Below are 23,502 nucleotides of genomic sequence, written 5' to 3' on the forward strand. Positions count from 1 at the left end.
CACAAATGCATTGCTTCACTTCAGAAGGCCTTTATTAACCCCCCAGATCTGTGTGACGTACTTTCATGATGGATGGATGCACTTTTTGGGGCTTCAAAATCTCAACCAACAATCACTGCCTTTATCAAGCTTGGAGCATAGACATTTTTTAATATAAAGAAAAAAGGTAATGTATAATGGCTGAGTGTGAATGGGTTTTATTTTTTATTTTTGTGTGAACTATGACTTTAAGTAAATTCGAATAATCAGAAAAAATAAAACCAATCAATGTTCATGTTGAGTATGATTCCACCAGAGAGAGTGAATTCCAAACAAACAAGAAATATTCTCAGATTAACTTTAGTTAACATTCTGGAAAGGTTCTTTCAAAATTAACTTTTCAAAATTAATTCAAGATGTTCAGAGAGCATTCAAAACCAATATTTCCATAATGTTTGGGAAATAATTTGTAATATGTAATGTTGTCTTAATGTTTGCATAAAAAAATAAATAAATGTAAAAAAAAAAAAAACTAAACGTTTTTTGATTGACATTCATTCAACATATATAAATAACATTTTCCTACAGTATGATAATGTTAGCAAGACATCAGAACATATTTTTGTTAGCTGGGTTAAAAAGGCCTAGACTCATTCACATTGGTGAACTAGCCAATTATTTTATTTTATTTATTAGCAGCCATGCAAATAAAACCATGCAGCACATCATATTAAAAACATACTCTAGTAAGCAACATATCTTGCATCTGCTTTTCTCATTAACTGCCAGTGAATCCCCTCACTCTCTCTCTTTCATACAACCCTCCACATCCCCAATCACTTGCATCACTTTCTGCCTGCTAGCGGTGTGTGTGTAGCTCTTTGATCCTTCCCGATCGGAGGATAAACACGGGTCCCGTCCTGATGCAGAAAGCCATTATATGCACTCTGTGTCTGCAGCCGCCCGTCATGCATCGCGAGGCTCAGATCCCGGCGAATCAAAGGTGTCCATTCTACCTCTAGCTCTGGTATGAATATTAATGGGAGCTGTGCCGGCTGCCCTCCTCTGTGATGTAATTGCAGTGCTGAGTGCCTTCGTGCCACAGAGTTCACCCAATACAGAATAAAACACAAAGACCAACCACACCCACTCGGTGATCTAGCTTGTTTTTGACAAGAGAAAGTGAAAAGCAGTTTTTCAGTACTAAAAAACAAAACTCCTGAGATTAGCACATGCTCCGCAAATTGGAAAGATGGTTATATAACACGCGTTTAGTATTCAGGACAGAACAAATGCCTCTTTTTTTTCTTCACCTGATATGACTTTCTTCGTCTTTGTGACCATCTGTCCTCAACACATATTCATATACACCAGTGGGTTTCAACCTGTGGTCCGCGACGGTATTGCAAATGGGCCGCCAATTATTTTTTGTTCATTTCCAGTCCATTCTAGGGCTGTGCGATTAAAAGGAATCGTCATAAAATCACAATTTGAGCGTGTGCGATTTCTAATTTGCTTTATAGCACGATTTTCCTGCCCTGACCTCCCGTAGTATGCTATCCGATCCAATTAGACTGCATTGCGCCTAGCACGAGAACAGAACAGACTGGGCATATGCCTAACTCCATTTCTGTTCTAGAAACGTTACAACTTTTTGATAAAGCTCTAATTGGTTTTCTTTTGGAAATATGTATCAAATTAATCCTGAATGCATTTATGACTGTAAAAGCATATTGGTGTGTATCAATATTGCAAAACTGATCAAAGAAATCGCTTACTGTAGCAGTTGTTTTAATTTACAGATTCCTACATACACAGTCCCTGTTCGATATTTAAGTACATTTAGGCCTTCGTAATTTACTTAAGATCTGAAATGCACATAATATGTGCGTTCTTACATGGATGAAGTTAAAGCCTACAAAAATGTTGAATATAGTGATAATGGATGATGCTGTGAAACATACTAGAAAACCAGTTTAGTCCGATTCTTGAATGAATCATTTGAAGCATTCGGATCTTTTTAGTGGATTAAAAACATGTGTAACAAGTGTAGAAGCTCAAGATTCCTGGACGAGTGATAAAAGTCTGTATTTTAGTAAATCAAACACATGCAGCTTAATTACAGCTAGTTGTGAGTTACTGAGTGGTTGTTCATATGGCATGTAGTTAGGGATGCACATTATGAGATTTGACTGCATCTCATATCTCTGGAATCTGCAAGAAATCTGAACCGTTAAAGCTTCTGCAAAAATTCAGAAATGTTTAAACTTGACTCTAAGCATTGAGTCTCAGTTTCTGCCAAATTATTCTGTGATTAATCCTATTGTGGTGAAACTTGGGAAGTGACCCTTTGTGGTAAATTCTTTATCGGCAGCCACTGCTGAGACGTGGAACTTAAAAGAAATTCTGCTGTTCTGAAGTTCTGAGAACTTTGAGGGTTTTTTTTCTCTTTCAATCTTTTGGGTTTATTTGGCACGTTGTTTGTTTGTCCTGGATCTGTCAATCATGTGTTATGTGACAGATTAGAGAATAAAAACCAAAAGGATGGGAGAGACGGAGTGAGGTAATCACCATCACCATCCACTCTGTGGAATAAGACCCAGTTCTGTCACGCTTTTCCTCAGTAAAGCTTATATGAGCACGATAGAGACTGCTAGAGTGAGATCCAACCTTCAGGGCCAGACTGAGAGCAGCCTATAATTCTATCCCTTATGAATGGCGAGGAGACATAAACACCTTCGGACAGGGATTTGAACACTTAACCCTAACTATTAAACTTTAGCATATAACTTATCCAATTCTATTTGCGTTATGGTTCATCCTAAACTGTCCTTTTTCTTACATCTAGTTAAAATGTCTGATTCATTCAACCGAGTCATTTCATCTTGAATGGTCCTCTTCTCTCTCATACTGTATCTTGTTAAAATATCTGATTCATTCAAGCGAATCAGTTCATCCTGAACGGCCATCTCACTCATATCCAGTTAAAATCTCCAATTCATTCTAGGGAATCACTTCACCCTGAATGAACCTCTCTCTCGATTCATTCTAGTGAATCTCTTTGTTTGGAGGAATCATTTAATTGACTCTTAAATCATTCACTGATTCGTGTCACTTGCACTTTGAATTTGATTTTGATTATGTCAGGTGTTTTTGTTGTATTTCGTATTAATTTGCTCATTCAGATTTGATACTGTCACTCTAATTGAAATTGTTAATTCATTCAAAAAGCCACATTAATTTTAAATGAGCAAAAATATACTTCTTGTTACATTGTTAATTACAGGAACTAGAGAGCTGTAGTCCAAGCGGGTCGTTTGTTGTAATAAAATATCTCGCTTGGCATTAAACTTTGCGCTTTAGAATAATTATAGTATTTAGTAATAATTATAGTATTTAAAGTATAGCAATTAAAAGTATTTAAAGTATAATTGCCCAGTAATATATTTATTTAGAATAATTATAGTATTTAGTAATAATTATAGTATTTAAAGTATAGCAATTAAAAGTATTTAAAGTATAATTGCCCAGTATACTTTAAATACTTTTAATTGCTATACTTTAAATACTATACTTATAATACTTGTAAAGGTCCCGTTCTTCATGATCCCATGTTCTAAACTTTAGTTAGTGTGTAATGTTCTTGTTAGAGTATAAATAATATCTGTAAAATTCTAAAGCTCAAAGTTCAATGCCAAGCGAGATATTTTATTTAACAGAATTCGCCTACAACAAACGACCCGTTTGGACTACAGATCTCTAGTTCCTGCAGTAATGATGTCACTAAAACAGTAAACATGAACACATGTTATATTGCACACTGTAAACACAATCAAAGCTTCAAAAGCACGAAAAATGGGACCTTTTAATTATAAAAACAACTTGTCCCTTTAATTATTGTAATATATTGTTTGTATTGTGACTTTTGTATCTGTACGGGTTTAATTAGCTGCACATGCATTTCTGGTTAAATGGCTATATTGTAATCATTCAGGCTGAGAAAGAGACAGAAAACACTGAGAGCTCTGATATCCAGTGGGACACTGTGTAAATGAAATCTAAACAGATTAATAGGCAGCTTTGTCGACGTTAATAACGGGAGTGATTCCAAAACGCAGCCCCTTGGGCATCTTTCGATCCAGCGGTCCTGTCGAACTTCACATTGTCTTGGCCATTTTTGCATTCTCTTAGCAGTCAAGGCTGTCTGTTTGTTTGGCTTCTTAACCCAGACAGAGTTGCAGTCCAGGCTTTGTCTGCCTCAGTTCTAGTATGGAGCTTTAGGAAATGCACATGTCAGCATATGGTTCTGTGGCATAACGCACAACTTTAGCAGGGGACAGAAGGAAGAGGGCCAAGGGAGGGGTGACAACAGTTGTAATCGGATCATTGGCTAAAACAAGCTGAGTCGATGGGATCAATAGAAACTGCACATGCAGCAAAGAGCCTTTAATGGCCTTTAATCTCCATTAGGTCTTAAAGGGGAAGTCAGAGAAGAGAAGGTTCAAGCCCCTCCAAGTGTCTGTTTTGTGAAGTCTGTTTTGTCTTCTTTTTAAATTTAAGTTTGATTCCGGTTTTGAAGTTGATTTGTTATATTTAAATATAATGATTTATATGATTTATATTAATCAAAGAGTACTGAAAAGTGCTTAATATCTTCCAGAAAAATATTCAGCAGCACAACGGTTTTTAACATTGTTAATAATATAAAAATACTAATATAAATATTATTTTAAAAAGGAATAAAAATATATTTCAAAACTGCATTTTATATTTACTGTTATCTTTGTATACTATTAAAATGTATTTGATCTGAATTTTTAGTGCAAAAACCTTTTCACAACACTGTGTGTGTGTGTGTGTGTGTGTGTGTGTGTGTATGCTAATACAGTTGCTACTATATGTATAGGAATAGTTAAAAATTCACATTTTACTGATGAGAAAACTAACTTTTGAAGAGAAATCTCTGCATATAGTATTATCATGCATTTAAAGCAATTTTTCTTTTTTGGCAAAGCCCTATCAGATGGATATGTTAAATAATTTTTCAACATTCATCCGTCCTATAAAGCTTCAGCCCTTGCTCTCAGCCATTTCTCTGCAGTTAAATACGCAGTTGCTTCAAAGAGAGCAGAATCAAAGGCCTTTGGCTGTGGCTCTCATCTCTTCCTAATTGGCTATGCTGAGTCTTCGAAAGGAACATCTGTAGAATAACAGAATACCATTCAACTGCATCAGAATGAATCAGCTCCTTCTGATAAAAAAAATAAATAAATATTCAAATCACTCACTCGGTTTGTCCATGATAAAATTCTAAAGTCTTGACTGCAGCTTTAAGATGGATGATACAATTAAATGCATTATAAATATGTAAACCAAAGTGAAGTATGTCACGGTACCAATCACTGTTTCAAAGATGAAGTTAAATTTGGGAAACGTACTATAATCAGATGCTACATGGTTTAACATTAAAACTCCTATGCAAAGGAGTCAGAAGGTGAGGAGAGGGGAAATGGAAAATGTGAAAGCTGTCATTGGCAATCATTTGCAACGCTAAGATCATGAAGATGCACTCCTGAAAATGCCCATTTATATTATGCTACAAAATGTTCTACAGATGCATATACATACTCAACATTTTTATTTAAAAAAAAAAAGTACTTTTTATGTACACATGGCACAGTTCTGCATGTTTGTTGATTTGCTGTGATTAACTTGAGCTGTATGTTTTGTTCGAAAGGCCTGTTGTGATCTGATCCGACTTCCCAAAACCAAGGGCCAGGAAACCCCAAGCCAGCACAAGGGCTGATGAAATAAAAACCATAATTTGCATATTCAGCCTTTGTTCTCTTCATGCCTGCGAGCCAAACCTGCAATTAGAGGGAATAAAGCAAAGGTTATAAATAGCATAGCCTATGTTGTACAAATTCACCTAAAAAAAAAAAGGTAAAGGAAAATGTTTAGCAGTTCGAGCCTGATGGGAGTACTGATACATATGTGGCGAACATGGTAAAGTCTTAAAGCCTTCATTTTAGTAATTACAACTTTTTCTACAGCACCAGACAAAGAGGAATGTCCTCTGTAATGCAGAGGGATTCTTTGGCAAGCCACCATTAATTGACTTCACAAAGGTGCAGATTGGACAACAAGTGCCATGTTCATGCTGTAATTGCCTGATTAAAGATGAAGAGGCTTCTGGGCGAGAGATGAGAGCTCTGCCTTTTCCACTGAAGTGACATAAGACCTTGTCACTGAGTTCATGCTGCACACTCATCCTTGCTTGACATTATTCTCTTCCAGTGGAACAGAATCCTTTTTAATATAAGTTTCTTTTTAATGTTTTTTTTTTTTTTTTTACATGCATGCTAACAAATATGAGGCATTAGGTATTAAGGTTTATATATATATATATATATATATATATATATATATATATATATATATATATATATATATATATAAACACACAGTACAGACCAAAAGTTTGGACACACCTTCTCATTCAACTCATTCAAAGAGTTTTCTTTATTTTCATGACTATGAAAATTGTAGTGTCACACTGAAGGCATCAAGGGCTATTTGACCAAGAAGGAGAGTGATGGGGTGCTGCGCCAGATGACCTGGCCTCCACAGTCACCGGACCTGAACCCAATCAAGATGTTTTAGGGGTAAGCTGGACCGCAGACAGAAGGCAAAAGGGCCAACAAGTGCTAAGCATCTTTCAGGGAACTCCTTCAAGACTGTTGGAAGACCATTTCAGGTGACTACCTCTTGAAGCTCATCAAGAGAATGCCAAGAGTGTGCAAAGCAGTAATCAAAGCAAAAGGTGGCTACTTTGAAGAACCTAGAATATGACATATTTTCAGTTCTTTCACACTTTTTTATGTAATGTATATAATTCCATATGTGTTAATTCATAGTTTTGATGCCTTCAGTGTGAATCTACAATTTTCATAGTCATGAAAATAAAGAAAACTCTTTGAATGTGTCCAAACTTTTGGTCTGTACTATATATATATATATATATATATATATATATATATATATATATATATATATATATACACACACACACACACACACACACTTTCTTACCTTGGCACAGTCATTTTGTTATATAGTAATTTATATCTGTTCATCTCAATAGATTTTAGATTAATTAGAAAAGGATTTAAGATTAAAGGAAAACCAGTGTCTTTCACAGAACAAGCTTTGCAGCAGCGCTTCAGCCACTAGAACTGAAATGAATTGTGCGATAGCGCCATCTAAAGGTTGATCTATTGAACACAACTCCGGATAAAATTCAATCAACCTCGACAAATGTTTACGTTTCTCAAACGAACCTATGTGAATATTTTACATTAAGACTTGTCATATCTATAAGAGACTAAGATTAATATTAAAGGATATTTACATTTGCTTTATTTCCCCTAGAACTAAAATTACAAATGCATTTTCAAAGCAACGTTCTTATGTTTGTGCATATTTTCTTACATTTAGAATAAGATAAGACTGTTTCATAAAAAAAAAAAAGATTACCAAACAAGCCAGGCTTATTTCAGTTAGCCTGGTTTATTTTGAACCAAATCAACCAAACCTTAAGTCAGACTAACTAAAACATACTTCTTATTTATGAAACGGGCCCCAGGTGGTGCTGCCATGCTATATATAAAACCAAACCTGCTGCAGTCAAGACAATTTTCAGAATCCATTTCCATAAATCTATATTTATTTTTCAAATCAGATTAATCACATCATACCTAAATTAGCATCAGCATCATTATGAAGCACTGATTTACAGAAACCTATACAAACATAGCCTTAAACCAAAGCACACAGAGGAAGGGAACGGAAGACGGCTCTTTTTGCAGCAGTGTCATCGTCCCGCTAATTCCAACCGTAGAACGTGAACCCAGATATGATGCCGGTTCCATCACTGGGTCCAGTTCTTCTTACCCACAACCTCCTGAAGCAAGGACAGCCTAAAATGGTCTGTGGAGAAGGCAGCTTCCAGTGAACAAACAGGAAATAGCAGAGACTAATTACTAAGCATTACTCACAGATGCTTGAGATGACAAATCTGTGTCTCAAAACACCGGCATCTTGCGCCACTGAACCCCAAGGGGGAAACATTTGGATTGTAAAGTTAGGCCATAGCGACAATACTAATTTAATCATTCATTCAATCAATCAATATAATCAAGACCTAAATAGACGGTTTCATTTGCATGGCCTCAGAATAATGCTCAGTATATAGTTGCAAACAGCAAAACCGAAAGTTCTCATGCAATACAAATTTGGAAGATACGAATAATGTTTCACTCTCATTAATTAAAGTAGGACATTCTAAAAGGAAAAACTCGAAACGTTGCATCGCTAAACATGAATAACGTTTATTTTAGCTAGTGAGTCACCTATAGGAGAAAAAAAATTCACGTTCTCACTGAGCTTCAGCAATTCGGACTGAATCCTGATTAGCAGCAGATCAGAATCCTGATCAGTCCAAAAAAAGCATTAAAGAGGTTCTCCCGAACACCAGGCCTGGTTACGTCTGGGGATGATGGACTTCAGAGGAACTTATGGCATTTCTGAGCAGGTTTCTCCTATGACAAATGCACTTTTGAATGACAAGATAAAATAACCAAAAAAAAAAAAAAAAAAGTGCATTGGCTGGTGTCATTCTACACCAAGCTGCGAAACTATTATTTGGTACACAGAAATAAATGCTGATACACAAAGGTGAAAGGGCTACAACATCGGACGTGATTATTCTGACTTGGGATTCAGTCAGGTGGGACGCAAAGCTTCTGCGCCTCAGTTATGTTTTTTACAGCTTCACGTTAATTCAAGTAAAGATTTTTCTTTCCTTGGATACATAATTCTCATCTCCTCTGAGTGTGCTCAAATATATAGAGCACTCAAATTTAAACGATTTACCAAAACAAACAAACAAAAACAAAACAATAAGCCTACAAATACATTTGAAATCTTCAGAACCAACTACACTGGTTAGTCAGTTAATACCAAACAGATGTCCAATGATAGTTAAGGGTACTGGTAGAAGCTTTTAGAAGGGCTGAAAGTGCTTTAAGATACAGTTTACGTGAGTCGTGAGTGATTTTTCTTTCCATTTCGTGCGAGACTTGAGCGTAAGGGCAGATCCATCAGAAGTTGACACAGAAAAGTCCACTGTCGTGATAAAGTGTTCGTACATCATTTTCCGGCAGAAAAAAATACATCAGAAGCCCACTCTTCCTCTGAGGTTACACAATATTTAAGGTTCTACATCATTAGTGTTGACGTTCTACCAAGGAGATCTCTGGGAACCTACTGTTTATTTCTATTTCGCTCCTGTAAAGTAAGAGAAAGAGAAAAGAGACAAAATTAGATGATTAAATAGAACATGAAGCCATAATTTTACTAAAGGCAGTTTGTTTTAACTAACAGAAATGAAAGTGTCTTTACAAAGCCTTGTGGTATGTTGGTTGCTCTTTACATCAATCTTTTCAACACTTCAAAATGCTCTAGAATCTTTTCTGCTTGTGATTAGGCTCTTGTTTAGGGATTAACAGATTTTAAAATTCTACCAATTAGCTGATCATAATTGTCATAAAATATAAATCAAGTAACATTTTGTTTAAACAATATAAAAGAAAAAATGTTTAAGCCAACAGTACATCAATGTCGTAAAACCTAAGTTCACTGTATGAAAAATGCATATTAATTTTGAAGTCTGACAGATTAATCAATATTATGATACAGTAACTATAATGGAATGCTCCCTAATAATAACTACTACCTTCTAAGTACTATTTCCAATACTTTAAACTCATTCAAACTCATCTAATATTTCTAACTATCTATCTATCTATCTATGTTAGAAACATGCTACTGACATGCAAGTAATTTGCTAGGTACTTGCTTATCATGCTAGTAACATGCTAGTTACTTGTCAATCATAATAGCAACATAGTAGTAACATTTAAATCATTAAAACATGCTAATTATGCTACCAACATGCTAGAAACTTGTTAGTTACTTGCTAATCATGCTAGCAACATGCTATTTACTTGTTAATCATAACAGCAATGTTATCATGTTACCAACATGCTAATCATGCTACCAACATGCTAGAAACTTGTTAGTTACTTGCTAATCATGCTAGCAATATGCTAGTAACAGGCCAATCATGTTAAAAACATGCTAATCAAGCTAGAAACGTGTTAGTTACTTGTTAATCATGCTAGCAATATTCTAGTGACATGCTAGTAACTTGTTCATCATGCTAGCAACATGCTGTTTACTTGTTAATCATGCTTGCAACATGTTACCAACATGCTAGAAACATGTTAGATACTTGCTAATCAACCTAGCAACATGCTAGTGACTTGCTAATAATGTTAACAACATGCTAGTTACTTGTTAATCATGCTAGCAACATGTTAGTAGCATGTTGTCATGCTACCAAAATGCTAGTTAATTGCTAATCAACATGTTATTAACATCTATCTAATCTATCAAAATGTTCAAACTTCAGGTTTTTACAACTGCTTTAAACTTTGAGGCTAGGCTTTCACAAGCCAACCTAAAGTTTGTCTTGAACTTTTTAATCTAGTTGAGATATATATATATATATATATATATATATATATATATATATATGCTGTGGGTCACCAAGTAAGCAATTTTAAGAATCGCTCCAAGAAAAGGTCCAAAAACTGCTTGCAATACTGATGCATGTAACAGTAAAAATGATTCTGTGTATCTGAAGTCTGAGAACCGCTGACACAGCCAGTGGTTTCAAAACAGTAGGAGGCTGATAAGATCCCTCTGACATGCAGAGTGTGAAACTTTTCACCCATGAAGTAATTTTAACAGAAGCAAGTAATATTTTTGACAAATCTTCATGGGAGATGGAGACCTCCGTTACATAATACCCATTTTGTACTACATTAGGGTGGTCGTCCCATATGTTATACGACCAGCTGAATACTACTAATTCATCTTAGTAACCCCTCTTGGAGTGGATTCAAGAATAATTAATCATGCATGACAAATATGCTTGTGAACAGGGTATTTCTACAATTAAGTAACTGAAAACTTGCATTTGCACAATGCTCAAAAACCCCAATAGGTGTCAGTATAAAGTCTGATGACCATGTTCTTATTTTAATGAAGCTCAGAAACTTAAAAGGATAGTTCACTCAAAAATGAAAATTTGCTAAACCAATTACTCACCCTGAGACCATCCAAGATGCAGTTGAGTCTCTTTCTTCCATTTGCAACAGATTTAGAGAAATTAAGCATTAAATGACTTGTTCACCAATGGGTCCTCTGCAGTGAATGGGTGCCATAATAATGAGAGTTCAAACAGCTATTAAAAGTATCACAATAATCCATAAGTAATCCACACAACTCCAGACCATCATGTCTTGAGTGAAACAAAGTGAAAGCTGCATGTTTGTAAAAATATTAAAATGCTTTTAATTTTCAATGGAGTTGTGTGGAATACTGTAATGTTTTTATCAGCTATCTGAAATCTAAACAAATGGCACCAAATCACTGCAGAGGATTCACTGGTAAGCAAGTAATGCAATGCTAAAATTCTCCAAATATCTTCTGATGAAGAAACAAACTCATTTACATCTTGGATGCCATGAGGGTGAGTACATTTTCAGCAAATTTTCATTTTTGTGTGAACTATTCTTTTAACCCACTGGTGCTGCTCGGTCATTTTTGAATGTAAAAAAAAAATACTTTTGAACTTTTACTTTGTTATTTTTACTTCGCCTGAATAGCAAAGATTTTGGCATTTGCTATGTGAACAAACACACAAATCATGGATATAATCTGAAGAGTTAAAATGGTCCTGAAAACTTGCACCGTTGTAGAGTTCTTGGTCAAAAAATGACCACATTGTAAATTAATGAGAGGTAAATTTCATTTAGTGGGAACATTTGGTATAATAAAATCTTCCTTAAAGTTAACGGTTTTTTTTGTTGTTGTTGGTTTTTTTGTTTTAGTTTTTTTAGATCTCAGCCTCAATTTTGGAACACAACTTGATTAGATTTATGAATTGTATGCAATTTTAGAGTAAAAAATTAAATGTTTTGGAAAATTTATGTTTCATACAAAATGTAAAAAAAATAAATAAATAATATAAAAAAATATATATATATATTATTTATTTATTTGAGCATTCATCGTAATTATATATTGTTATAACTAAGTTATAAACCAAGTTTTTTTTCACTTCAGCAATAATCTACTAAGTGTCTTCTTTAAAAAGAGAAGATACCAATTTAAGTCTGTGCTCCAAAGCATTCGAGATTGTCAGTGGGCACAACAACAAAAAAATTCATGTTTACCGGCTAAGCAGAGGTATGTTAGAAAGTCATGTGTGACTCCATCCTGGCTCATTAGCATTTCTAAACAACATAAAGCCATGTGCCACTAGAAAGATTTTAACATTTAATTGGAGATACTGATGACTTTATAGACCTTGATTTTACAGCCTACTGTTGGCGATTAAATCACTTGTCAAAATGTCAATGAAGCAGACTGACAGAATAGATTAGAATTCATTAGCTTATCTTTCTTAAATGCTTGACATTCCTGATGATAATAAAAAATAACCATAGTTAAGCATCACACATTTATGAATGCGAAGTGCCATGCTATAGAAAGCAAATATTTTTTCCCTATATACACTGCTGTATGACACACATTAAGACCACTTCATTAGAATAAATAAAGCAATAAAGCATTTGAATTCACAAATTAAACCAGAGGCCTTGGAGACCTTTTTAATTTAAATCATTGATTTTATTATGGCTTTGGCAATCTACACATGATTGACAAGGTAATGAATTAGAAAGAAATGAGGTTCTGAGAAAAACTTAATCTGAGGTTTGATAAAAAAGAAAAGCTAAATTAGTCCTGGTACAACAAAACATTATGATTAGGCCATGCGCCATTTTAATTGCAATTATTCCATTTATGTTCTTGACTAACAAATTCATCCTAAAGTGGCTTACGTAAAGATGCACAAATATCGAGTAAGATCAAATACTCAATCAGCTGAATACAAATGACATGCTGATGTAACAAGGCCAATATGGTTACAGTGCTGCATACAGGCCAAATACATGCAGCAACAATTTCAGTCAATTCACAATATGGTAATTCACAGAAGTAAAAGCCGCATCTTAACACTGATAAAGCACAGAGCTCTGTTCAGCCAAAGTTTATTGAAAATTTCTGGACAATTAAAACATTTATGGTAGCTTTAATCAAAATTTATAAGCCTAAAAAAAACTGCTGGCATTGATTTATATTTATTCTATACAGGCACGTGACGGCAGAACATTGCAATGGTTATCACCATGTAAACCACCACAAGAATAGGAGTCACTCCCAAAACGTCGAACATGACCACAGTAGTACAAAGTTGGGTCAATGAGTTTAGTGCAGATATTAAACCTTCTAGTTTTGAACAATTTCAAACAACTTTGTTTAACCTCTATTAGGATGAGATACTGAATGACTCTATTTGTTCAGATGCGAGACACAATACATCTTCAAACGTTTGACTAGATAAACTCCCGAAATCATGTGGAATCTGATCTAAATGCTGTTTTCATAACTCGCAAACAAAGACAAAAAGCAGCTGGTGCCGAGGTAACGGGCAAAGACATCAATTATTTGTGTTGGTTGGGCAGGAAATGATGTCCAATCTATTAATGGGACATCTGCCTGCTGTTTGAGCAGAGACACTGATTGGCATCACAGCTCAACGCCGTCTTTGTCAATAAATGGTCAGATATTTTTTTTTTTTAAAGAACCATTTATTTCACAATACCTAGCTTCTGAGACTTCAGCTTTTCAGTTAATTGAAATATAGGGGAAATGTGTTATGTGCAAGCAGTGTTGAGCAATAACACAAACAACATCAGTAATGATGTACTGAGTTACCAGATCTAACCAGATTTCATTTCTTATTAAGACTGACTGCATGGGCTTTTGTCTTGCTGCTGCCCGTTTCTGAAACTCAAAAGAGACAAAGTCTTGGAAGTTAGTTGCTATTAAAAAAAAAAAAAAACCTGCCTTTGGAAATGGATGGACATGCTGACAGCACTAATACGTAACAATGTTATACGATATCTAAAGGTGCAGTGGCTGCTTTCTGCTATTGTGAGGAGTGGCAGAAAGCTGCGCTTACCCTTCGCATGGCTTCCTCTTCCTCCTGCCGCTTTTCGTAATGTGCAAAATCGTCAAAGATTGAGGTGGTATGCTTGAAAGTCGCAATAATTTTAAGCACTTGCTTTGCCTTTTCTAGGGGTACTTCCTGAGTGTCCCTGGAGTTGGTGACAGGCTTGTTGTCATTGTTTTCTAAGCGAATGTGCCGCAGTTGGTTATTGGGCACGTCCTTAACAAAGATCCATTTCACCTCAAACTTGCCCTTCCACTTATCCTGGGACCAGACGCCGGCATAGGCATTATAGTCCACAGTTGACATCATCTCGGCCACGCCACAGAAGTGTCCACTGCCGTTGACACTAAAGAGCAGGTACAGTGGACCTTTGGCACTGAGCGAGCGATAGGCGCCATCCAGACGCTTGTTTCCATGCTCTGTGCTGCACCAGATGGAGTACTTGATGGAGCGGTGGATGTCATCCTCTGAGTAGCTCTTGATAATAAAGACCCGTCCATTTTTCAAGTTCCAGTCAAAGTCTTTGGGGTTGTAATTGTGGAGGGCCTTAAGCTTCTCCAGCACAGGGTGAACCTCACTGGAAGAAGGCGACAGGCTCATGGGGACTCCAGTCCCAAGGCCAAAGTTCTCCATGCCGCTGTTCTGGTTAAATGTGGTTCCTCGGTTCCGAGGAGCCACCCAGCGATTTTGGGGTGGGGGGTTCTGCAACTGGGTTGGGTGCAGGGGCTGCGGGGGACCTGGTTGCGAGTGATGGTGAGGGTGGGGAGGACCTGGAGGCAGCTGCTGAGGGTGCTGGGGAGATTGTAGCTGGAGCTGCTGGTGTTGGGGTTGAGGAGGCAATGGACTCTGAAGCATGTGCTGAGGTTGGGCCAAGAGTTGCTGCTGCATCAAGGTCTGATGCGGGAGCATGTGCTGCGCAAGAGGGGGTTTGGTGATGGAGCCTTTTTCCTCCCAGGTCCCAATGTTCATGTTATGCTTTATCGGAGGAGGAGGAATTGTGGTGCCGCTTCCCAAACCCATGTTGGGCTTCGTCTTCATCTTGGGCTGAGGTTTCGCCGGTTTCCTCGCAATGGCAGCCCACGAGGTGGGTTTCGGTGCGGAGGAGCTGACGGGTGGCATGCTGTTGGCAGCCATGCTACTCATACCTGCTGTCCCACCTAAAGGAGAACCAACCGTTTTTGTAACCGCCGACATGTCAGAGCCGAGCTTGAGCCCGGCCATTCCCTGATCAATACTACTGAGCCCTGGAACTTTACTAAGTTGAGAGTCATTGCCAAATCCGGCCTGTCCATCAGCAATGGCCCGGCCCAATGAGCTTGGGGGATATCCGTAACTGCTGCTGTATGCTGAGCTCTGTGTAGACTGTCCCTGAGAACCACTGGTGCCCCAAGTGGAAAAGTCTGCATTTCCAGGAAAGAAGTTAAATCCATGTTGGCTGAGAAAAGGGGGCGTGTTGCCCAAAGCACCAGGCTGGCTGAAGACTCCATCGGGAATGAAGTGATGCTCACCATTGCTCATCTGTCCATACGTGGTAAGGTACGGCATAGGCGGGTCTCCTGCGGTGGACCAAGTAGCCTCTCCCAGGGAGTAAGGGAATCCAATAGAGGGAGCATAATAGCTGGGCATGTAGGGATCAGACATTGGTGGGTAGCTATTACTCTGCAGGGGGTAATAAAGAAAAGTCAGTAATGATGATGTAACAAACCAGTGGCTAAATAGAGATAAAAATCTAAACAAAAAAAAGTGTCATAAATACACTACAATCCACAATTCAAAAAAAAGAAAAAAAGAACTTAATACTTGTATTCACCAAGGATGCACTAAATTGATTGAAAATAAGACATTTATAATGTTGCAAAAAATTATATTTTCAATTAATCCTGTTCTGTTAAGCTTTCTATTGTTCAAAGTATCAAAAAAAAGAAATGCATCACAATTTCCATAAAAAAATTAAGCAGCACAACTGATTTCAACATTGACAATAATGATGCTTTTTTTTTAGCACCAAATCAGCATATGGATGGATTTCTGAAGGATTGTGTGACATTACAGAAATTATAATAATATTTCACAATATTACCATTGTTTTATGTATTTTTAATGCACAATTACAACTTTGAGCTTTTGAGACTTTAAAACGTTTTTTTAACTACAAAGTTTTGAATGGTAATATACAATATGGATGTTAAGTATCAACAAATAATAAAATATGAGAGAGGTCAATGATTTGTAACATATTTACCATTGTTCAATGTAATGAAACACTGAAATGAAATGAGAAAAATAGCAATACTAATATTTTTAGAGTACTGACAACTAATTTGACAGTATTAGGGCAAAAACTCACCTGATTTGTCTGGCTGCTCAGGTAATTGTCAAATTCATCATCATTTACAGTGTCCTTCTGATGCATCGAACCGTTTTGCACTAAGCAAAATTATACCAAAGACAGACAGAGACAGTGTGTCAGTTAATTTTACTTCGTTCATTCCACCATAATGTTGATAAGAAATAATGACACCCAGCAAAAGTAAATTACTCTAGAATGAGTAAATGATCATGTCCAAGCAAGAACAACAAGTTAAAACGTATTAAAAACTCTAAATTGCTTCATAAGTCAATGTCACTGTCATTAAAGGGGACTATGAATTCACATAGAGCTACATTAATATCAAGACTGGTCTTCTACATAAAATATGATTCACAGAAGGAGTGACTATTTATAAATGCACACAAGACAGCAAGAAACACATCAGTAAACAAAACCCCCTTAAAGAGACAGTTCACACAAAATGAAATCTCTCATCCACGTGTTGTCCATTTGACTTTCTTTGGCCAAATGATGGCCTCAGTCACCATTCATTTTTATGGCATGGGAAAATTTTTTTAAATGTAAATGCTGACTTAAGGTGTATGGCCCAACCAAGATGTGTTTAACAGAAGAACAGAACAAAGTTATACAGATTTATAATAAAATGACGGTGAGTAAATTATGACAAAAAAAATGTTTGAGTGAACTGTCCCTTTAAAAGTAGACAGAAAACGAATATTTTCATCACATACCTTTGTTTCCTTGTCCTTTAGGTCTCTGATTTTGGGTTCAAAGTGAGCAGACAATGGCAAAAAGACAAAAAAAACAAACTATGAACATGTTTATCACGAACACAACATGGATACAATGATTCGGCCTTGCAGAAACAGCTATCAAAAACCCAAGAATCCCAGTTTGTGGAGAAACAGCTTGACTATCGACTATCTACGTTGGCTGAGTTTTACACCATAATGAAGAGCCCTACTGTGTGTTAGTTTGTTTTGAATCGTTTATTCCTTCCAAGCGCGCCAGTAATGCTGTCTAGGTGGGCAGCTCACTAGGTTTTAAAACACAACTACTACCTGTTCATGCTATATCATGATTAACGTTATATAGTTGACGTATATAGATGGAACCTGATCGACAGTTGTCGCAGACATCCTCCGGGAGCCCGAGCTGATCGATGTTATGACTGTCCACGGCTGTCTTTCCTGCCACCGCTGCGGGTTCACGTTGTTTTTTCTCTCTATAATCACAGCGTATTTCTCAGGCGTTGATCTCCTTGCCCGGTTTCAGTCGGTCGGCAGCGGTCCTCTCGGCTGTACTGACAGTGAACGTCAAACGGCTGGGGGAGGTTGGCTGCTGTGTGATGTGTTTAAGTTAGTCCGAAACATTCACACTCTATGTAGCGTCTAGAGAGAATATTACTCCTGCTCTGCTCCACAATGGCGGATGGGCTCTGACTCTCACTTCCGTTTGAGCGCTGACCTTCCGCCGCTGACGTCAAAGAGGAGACATGCGCCTGCCTTTTCAAACAGTGCAAAATATTACTCTTGCGATTACTGATGTTAGCTTTAATTGTGATCTTAATCGATTTTGTACGTTTTGCGGGTTTACAGTGCGGTTTCTTTTCGGCTTGGTTTTGGTTAGAGTTCTGTACATGTATTACGGGTCAGATGATGATAACCAGCTTTTAACTGTTTAGAAAATGTTCAGGTATTTCCTTTTACAGTCTACGTTTTTTTTCCCTTTAATGACATGTTTTATTATAAAGGAAAATCTTTAAGTAATCTGCTGCTTCTGTTAGGTACATTTTGCATACATATTATGCAAATAAACCTTTATTTTAAATTAAAGTTCAACAACTTTTTATTCAAAATCTTTTCTTTCCCATAAAATTTTTGTTTACTTAATAAAAAATGTAATAGTAAAATTTGCACACTGAGAAAATAAAATTCATAGTCTACAAAAAAAAAAGAAAAAAAAAGATTTTTATTACTAGAGGCCATAACGAAAACGGTGGGTGAAAATGAAAAATATAATATCCATGAAAAGACAGATTAATTCTGCTATAATTGCTCTTTACCGCTTCGTGGCACTGTTGTATTTTTTACGAAAATAACATTACCGTGAATGACGTTTTTTCAAGTCATCAAAATAAAAGTCCTGTTACCGCTTATAGCTCAGGGAACCTCAAATCTGGACCTCGAGATCCACTTTCTTGTAGAATTTAGCTCTAACCCGAATCAAACACACCTGAGCTTGCTAACCCATGCCAATCAATGTCTTCATTATCATTAGAAAATCACAGGTAGGTGACTTTGATCAGCGTTGGAGCTAAACTATTGCAGGCGCATTGTACCTCCAGGGCAAGATTTGAGGAACCCTGTATAACTCCTAGAATCATCAGAAATATAGTAACTTAATTTGCAGAAGTCAAGAAGATCTAATCTATATCCGTTATAAATCATTTCCCATAAGGAATTAAAAAACATCCAAATATAAATCAGTCAGTCATTCTGTCAGACCGTTCTCAGACTGAGATGCTTTTCTACTTATTATTAAAATTAAATGATTTGATTTGTTTGTTTAATTATTTATTTTTTATACAAAATACAAACATTTACCTGTATGTATATAATTATAACAAACGTGCATAATATGACTTAAAATTGTTATTACTTTAATATTATTTCAGTATATCTATATATATATATATATATATATATATATATATATATATATATATATATATATATAATTTTGTTGCTGTTGTTGTGCACATTTAAACTGAACTTTAATTCTTGAAACAGTGTAGTCCAATCCTCGGCCATGCTGAGCTAGCTCTAGTGTTTCTGGCTTCAGCTCACTGTGTGGGGCTGATCCTCCTGAAACACTCCTGCACACTCAGGCTGGGCTTTGGAGCATGCAGAACATGCTGACAGTGATAGCAAACACACTCAAGGGTGGTGCCAAAATAAATGTAGGTATCATAATGTATATGTGTTTGCTATAAATGAGGCCGAGCATTGAAAGATTCAAGCTCGGTTTAGCTTAGAAGCATTAAAAGATTTAGCTTGGCTAAACTAGATCTCTGTAGTCTCATCGACCTTGATGGGTACTGTAAATGCAGAGTCAGGTTTACTGTAAATGAAATAGCCACTGAATTGATTAGACTTGATTATACTTCAGAGTCTGGTCTGAGTAGTTCACTCTATTGTGTGTTAAATGATCATAATTGGTTGTTTTTAGCTTTTCACAGTCTGTGCAATTGAGAATTGATATTATATTTAAGTTTGTTCTGACAAGGATGGTCTTTTTCTGAAATGTAGTCTTCCCACTACTTATGTTATCATTCTTTTATTCATTTACAGTATGTAAATACAATATGTTTCTACATCACAAACAGTGTCAGAAGTAAGATATTAGGTTTGGATTCTACACTCACTTCTCCTTAAAGGGATACTCCACACCAAAATTAAAATGTTGTCATTTAAGGGTTAGTTCACCCAAAAAGGAAAATTATATCAGTAATAACTCACCCTCATGTTCTTCCAAACCGTAAGACCTCCATTCATCTTCGGAACACAGTCTAAGATATTTTAAATTTAGTCCGAGAGCTTTCTGTCCCTCCATTGAAAGTGTGTGTACTGTGTATACTGTCCATGTCCAGAAAGGCAATAAAAACATCTTCAAAGTAGTCCATGTTACATCAGAGGGTCAGTTAGAATTTTTTCAAACATGGAAAATACATTTTGGTCTGAAAATAGTAAAAACTACGACTTTATTCAGCATTGTCTTCTCTTACTTGTCTGTTGTGAGCGCGTTCACTGCACTGCAGTTTAGTGATATCCAGTTTGCGAACGAATCATTCGAATTAACCGGATCTTCTTGAACCAGTTCACCAAATCGAACTGAATCGCTTGAAACGGTTCGCGTCTCCAGTAAGCATTAATCCACAATTTACTTAAGCTGTTAACTTTTTTAATGTGGCTGACCCTCCCTCTGAGTTAAAGGGGGGTGAAATGCTATTTCATGCATACTGAGTTTTTTACACTGTTAAAGAGTTGGATTCCCATGCTAAACATGGACAAAGTTTCAAAAATTAAGTTGTACATTTGAAGGAGTATTTCTGTTCCGAAAAGCGAGTCGTTGCTGCTGCTGCTCTCGTTCAGTTTCAGCCTCTGGATCTGATTCTGGATCATAAATAAACGGCTGAATCTGACTGTTATCCATGGTTTGTGTGATGGTTTTTTCCTCAAGGTAATGTCAGCTTCCAAACGCTCTCTACGCAAAAGCCTACTGGCGCTCGTGATTCTTTAGCTCCGCCCACACGTCACGCCTCCAGCCGGTCGTGTTTTTCCGGGAAAAATCGGTACAGACTATCTTTCTCTTATGAATATAATAAAACGAAAGACTTTTTGGAGTTATGAAGGATGCAGTACTACTCTATAGGTACTCAAGATTAACAGGATATTGAGTGAAAACGAGCATTTCACCCCCCCCCCCCCCCCCCCCCCCCCCTTTAAAGCAAACCAATATCCCGGTGTAATTCATTTATTCTAACAGTACACTGACTGAACTGCTGTGAAGAGAGAACTGAAGATGAACACCGAGCCGAGCCAGATAACGAACGGAATATTTAAAGTATAGCTATCAGTACGGTTTTTATGACCTAGGTGTACATTTTACCAGTTACCTACAGTTTATACAAACATAGGTTGATATCTCAAACATAATAATAGCATGTTGAATAATATGATCGCATTATGATTCATTAAATAAATAGAACCGAATGTCAGAGTTTTACTGAGTCATATGTAAACCTAGTATTTATATTTAAACCTGTAAATTCATCTGAAACTCATGTGTTAAAATTGTAATCTTAGTTCAAATTGAACATTATGTATTATTACAACTGTATACATTATTTAAATAAGCATGTATATATTGTCTAATGCCCAGGTGGCATAAGTGAAAGCAGGCTGTGTAGTTGACATGGAGATAATATTTGGCAAAAGAAAGAAACCTGTTCTCAATGCTAAATATTATATTCACCGAACCTGCAGCTCCTGTCAAAAAACAACCAGACCGTTATTTCCGGTGTGACGATCGCGTCTGTCCCAAAAATACCCCTCAATGCACCCTCGTGGACTCGCGCCAAGGACTCTATAGGTCTGCACTATGATGTCACCAAAGTGTGACTCTGAGGAAGTCCACAAGTCCGGAGTGTGCCATTTGGGACAGGGCTGTAAAAGCTTAATTAGTCTTCGGAACACAATTTACCTACACAACTGCCTACACTCTTCTGTGTCAGCCATGCCAAAGGATGTGCTGTTTTCTTTCAAATCAAACCATTTGAGTGATATGGAGAGATGATTACAAATTAAGAATATAAGTGGTCTGTCTTAGTTATTATAATTTGCCAACCAAATACTGTCTAAAAGTTTGGGGTTGGTAATTTGTTTGTTTTTTTGTTTTTTTGGAAACTGCTACTTTTTCCAGTGTTTATTGATGAATTGAAAGTTTAACATTTATTTAAAATATATATTTTTGAATCAATTTATATTTTTTTACTGCCACTTTGACCAATTAAAGACATTCTTGCTGAATATAACTATTAATTCCTTAAATAACAATAATAAATGGTAGTGTGGTTATTTTAGGTACATTTGCTTCACTGTGGGTCACAATAATGATTTTCAATATTTAGTCAGTTCTCGTCAAGTTAGATGCATTCTGCCAGTATTTTTGTTTTAAAATAATTTTTCACAGTTTTATTAATGCACTCTACTCTTCTCCAGGGCTCCAGAGTTGTGGTATCGGCGCGTTCTTTTGCTGACTTGACACCTCAAGCCAGCTTTGACATCAAGGTATAAAGTTGTAATATTAGCTTAAAAGCATGCACAAACAACTTAGTTAATTCAAGAACTTGTTTGATTTCAGCGATGTGACCTTCATCGCTTGGATGAAGGCCCTTCGGTGCAGACAGTGCTCACCAGAGAGGATGGACTCCGGTACTACCGCACTATGCAAACCGTGAGACGCATGGAGCTAAAGGCAGATCAGCTGTACAAGCAGAAGATCATACGAGGATTCTGTCATCTTTATGATGGCCAAGTAAGACTAAACTGAATGCATTGTAAGTCTATAATAGCTGTTTAGTCACAGTCATTATAAAATGATTTATCTTTTTGCTACCTCTAAGGAGGCCTGTGCTGTAGGCATTGAGGCTGGTATCAATCCCACAGATCACCTGATCACAGCATATAGGGTTCATGGGTACACCTACACCAGAGGTGTGTCTGTGAAAGAGATCTTGGCAGAGCTCACAGGTGAGAACTCTCTTCATAAAGCTGCATTAATATACAAATCATGCAGTTTATCAGAGATCTTGCTTTCCTATAATAATACAATCTGCATTTGAATAATTCAATCTCCATCCTGATTCTTAAAACCCCAAGAACGATCTCTTACCCTGCCTGTGGTCTACTCCACATTTCTGCTGAATCTATTCAAGTCTATTTACATGTCTATATTTATATTCATATAATTTATATAATAAAAAAATAAGTAATACAATATATATATATATATATATATATATATATATATATATATATATATATATATAATAAAGTAATATAAAATAAAGTAAATATAAAATATATACATGCATGTGTATTTATATATATACGGTACGTATATATAACTTTTATTTTGGGTGCGATTAATCATTTGACAGCACTAATCTGAAGTAAATTGGCATCAAGAGCTTATACTATCAAATGAAGAAATGTGTATCAATACCCAGCGCCCATTTGAACATGTTTACAATCCATTTCAGGTCGAAAGGATGGTATTGCCAAAGGCAAGGGTGGCTCTATGCACATGTATGCCAAGAATTTCTATGGTGGGAATGGTATTGTTGGTGCCCAGGTAAGATGCACGCATCATAGTTTACAAGAATATTACATCAGGCATTTCTAAATCAGAATTTTTC

General features: G+C 36.4%; 2 protein-coding genes across 5 annotated transcripts in view; one reads left to right on the forward strand and one right to left on the reverse strand.

The window, feature by feature from the left end:
• Positions 1-8,344: 8,344 nt before the first annotated feature.
• ythdf3 (YTH N6-methyladenosine RNA binding protein F3) lies at positions 8,345-18,001 on the reverse strand. The gene is made up of 5 exons (XM_052595746.1): positions 17,636-18,001; positions 17,252-17,276; positions 16,536-16,615; positions 14,198-15,847; positions 8,345-9,327 (listed from the first exon to the last, which is right to left on the reverse strand). The coding sequence occupies exons 1-5, from the start codon at positions 17,657-17,659 to the stop codon at positions 9,304-9,306; spliced, it is 1,803 nt and encodes a 600-aa protein (XP_052451706.1). The 5' UTR covers positions 17,660-18,001; the 3' UTR covers positions 8,345-9,303.
• Positions 18,002-18,670: 669 nt separating this feature from the next.
• Positions 18,671-23,502, forward strand: part of LOC128013039 (ribosomal protein S6 kinase alpha-3) — a 50,278-nt gene continuing 45,446 nt past the window's right edge. Inside the window, exons 1-5 of one of the 4 annotated variants that reach the window (XM_052595738.1) lie at positions 18,671-18,810; positions 22,304-22,372; positions 22,446-22,619; positions 22,708-22,834; positions 23,347-23,438. In XM_052595738.1, coding sequence (XP_052451698.1) covers positions 18,772-18,810; positions 22,304-22,372; positions 22,446-22,619; positions 22,708-22,834; positions 23,347-23,438 — 501 coding nt within the window. In that variant the 5' untranslated portion in view covers positions 18,671-18,771. Of the gene's footprint in view, positions 18,811-19,331; positions 19,483-22,303; positions 22,373-22,445; positions 22,620-22,707; positions 22,835-23,346; positions 23,439-23,502 lie in introns of those variants that run through there. The other 3 variants (XM_052595745.1, XM_052595737.1, XM_052595736.1) reach the window with 3 other exon arrangements.

The sequence above is a fragment of the Carassius gibelio genome, chromosome B24 (genome assembly GCF_023724105.1).
Source record: "Carassius gibelio isolate Cgi1373 ecotype wild population from Czech Republic chromosome B24, carGib1.2-hapl.c, whole genome shotgun sequence".
NCBI classification, from domain to species: Eukaryota; Metazoa; Chordata; class Actinopteri; order Cypriniformes; family Cyprinidae; genus Carassius; species Carassius gibelio.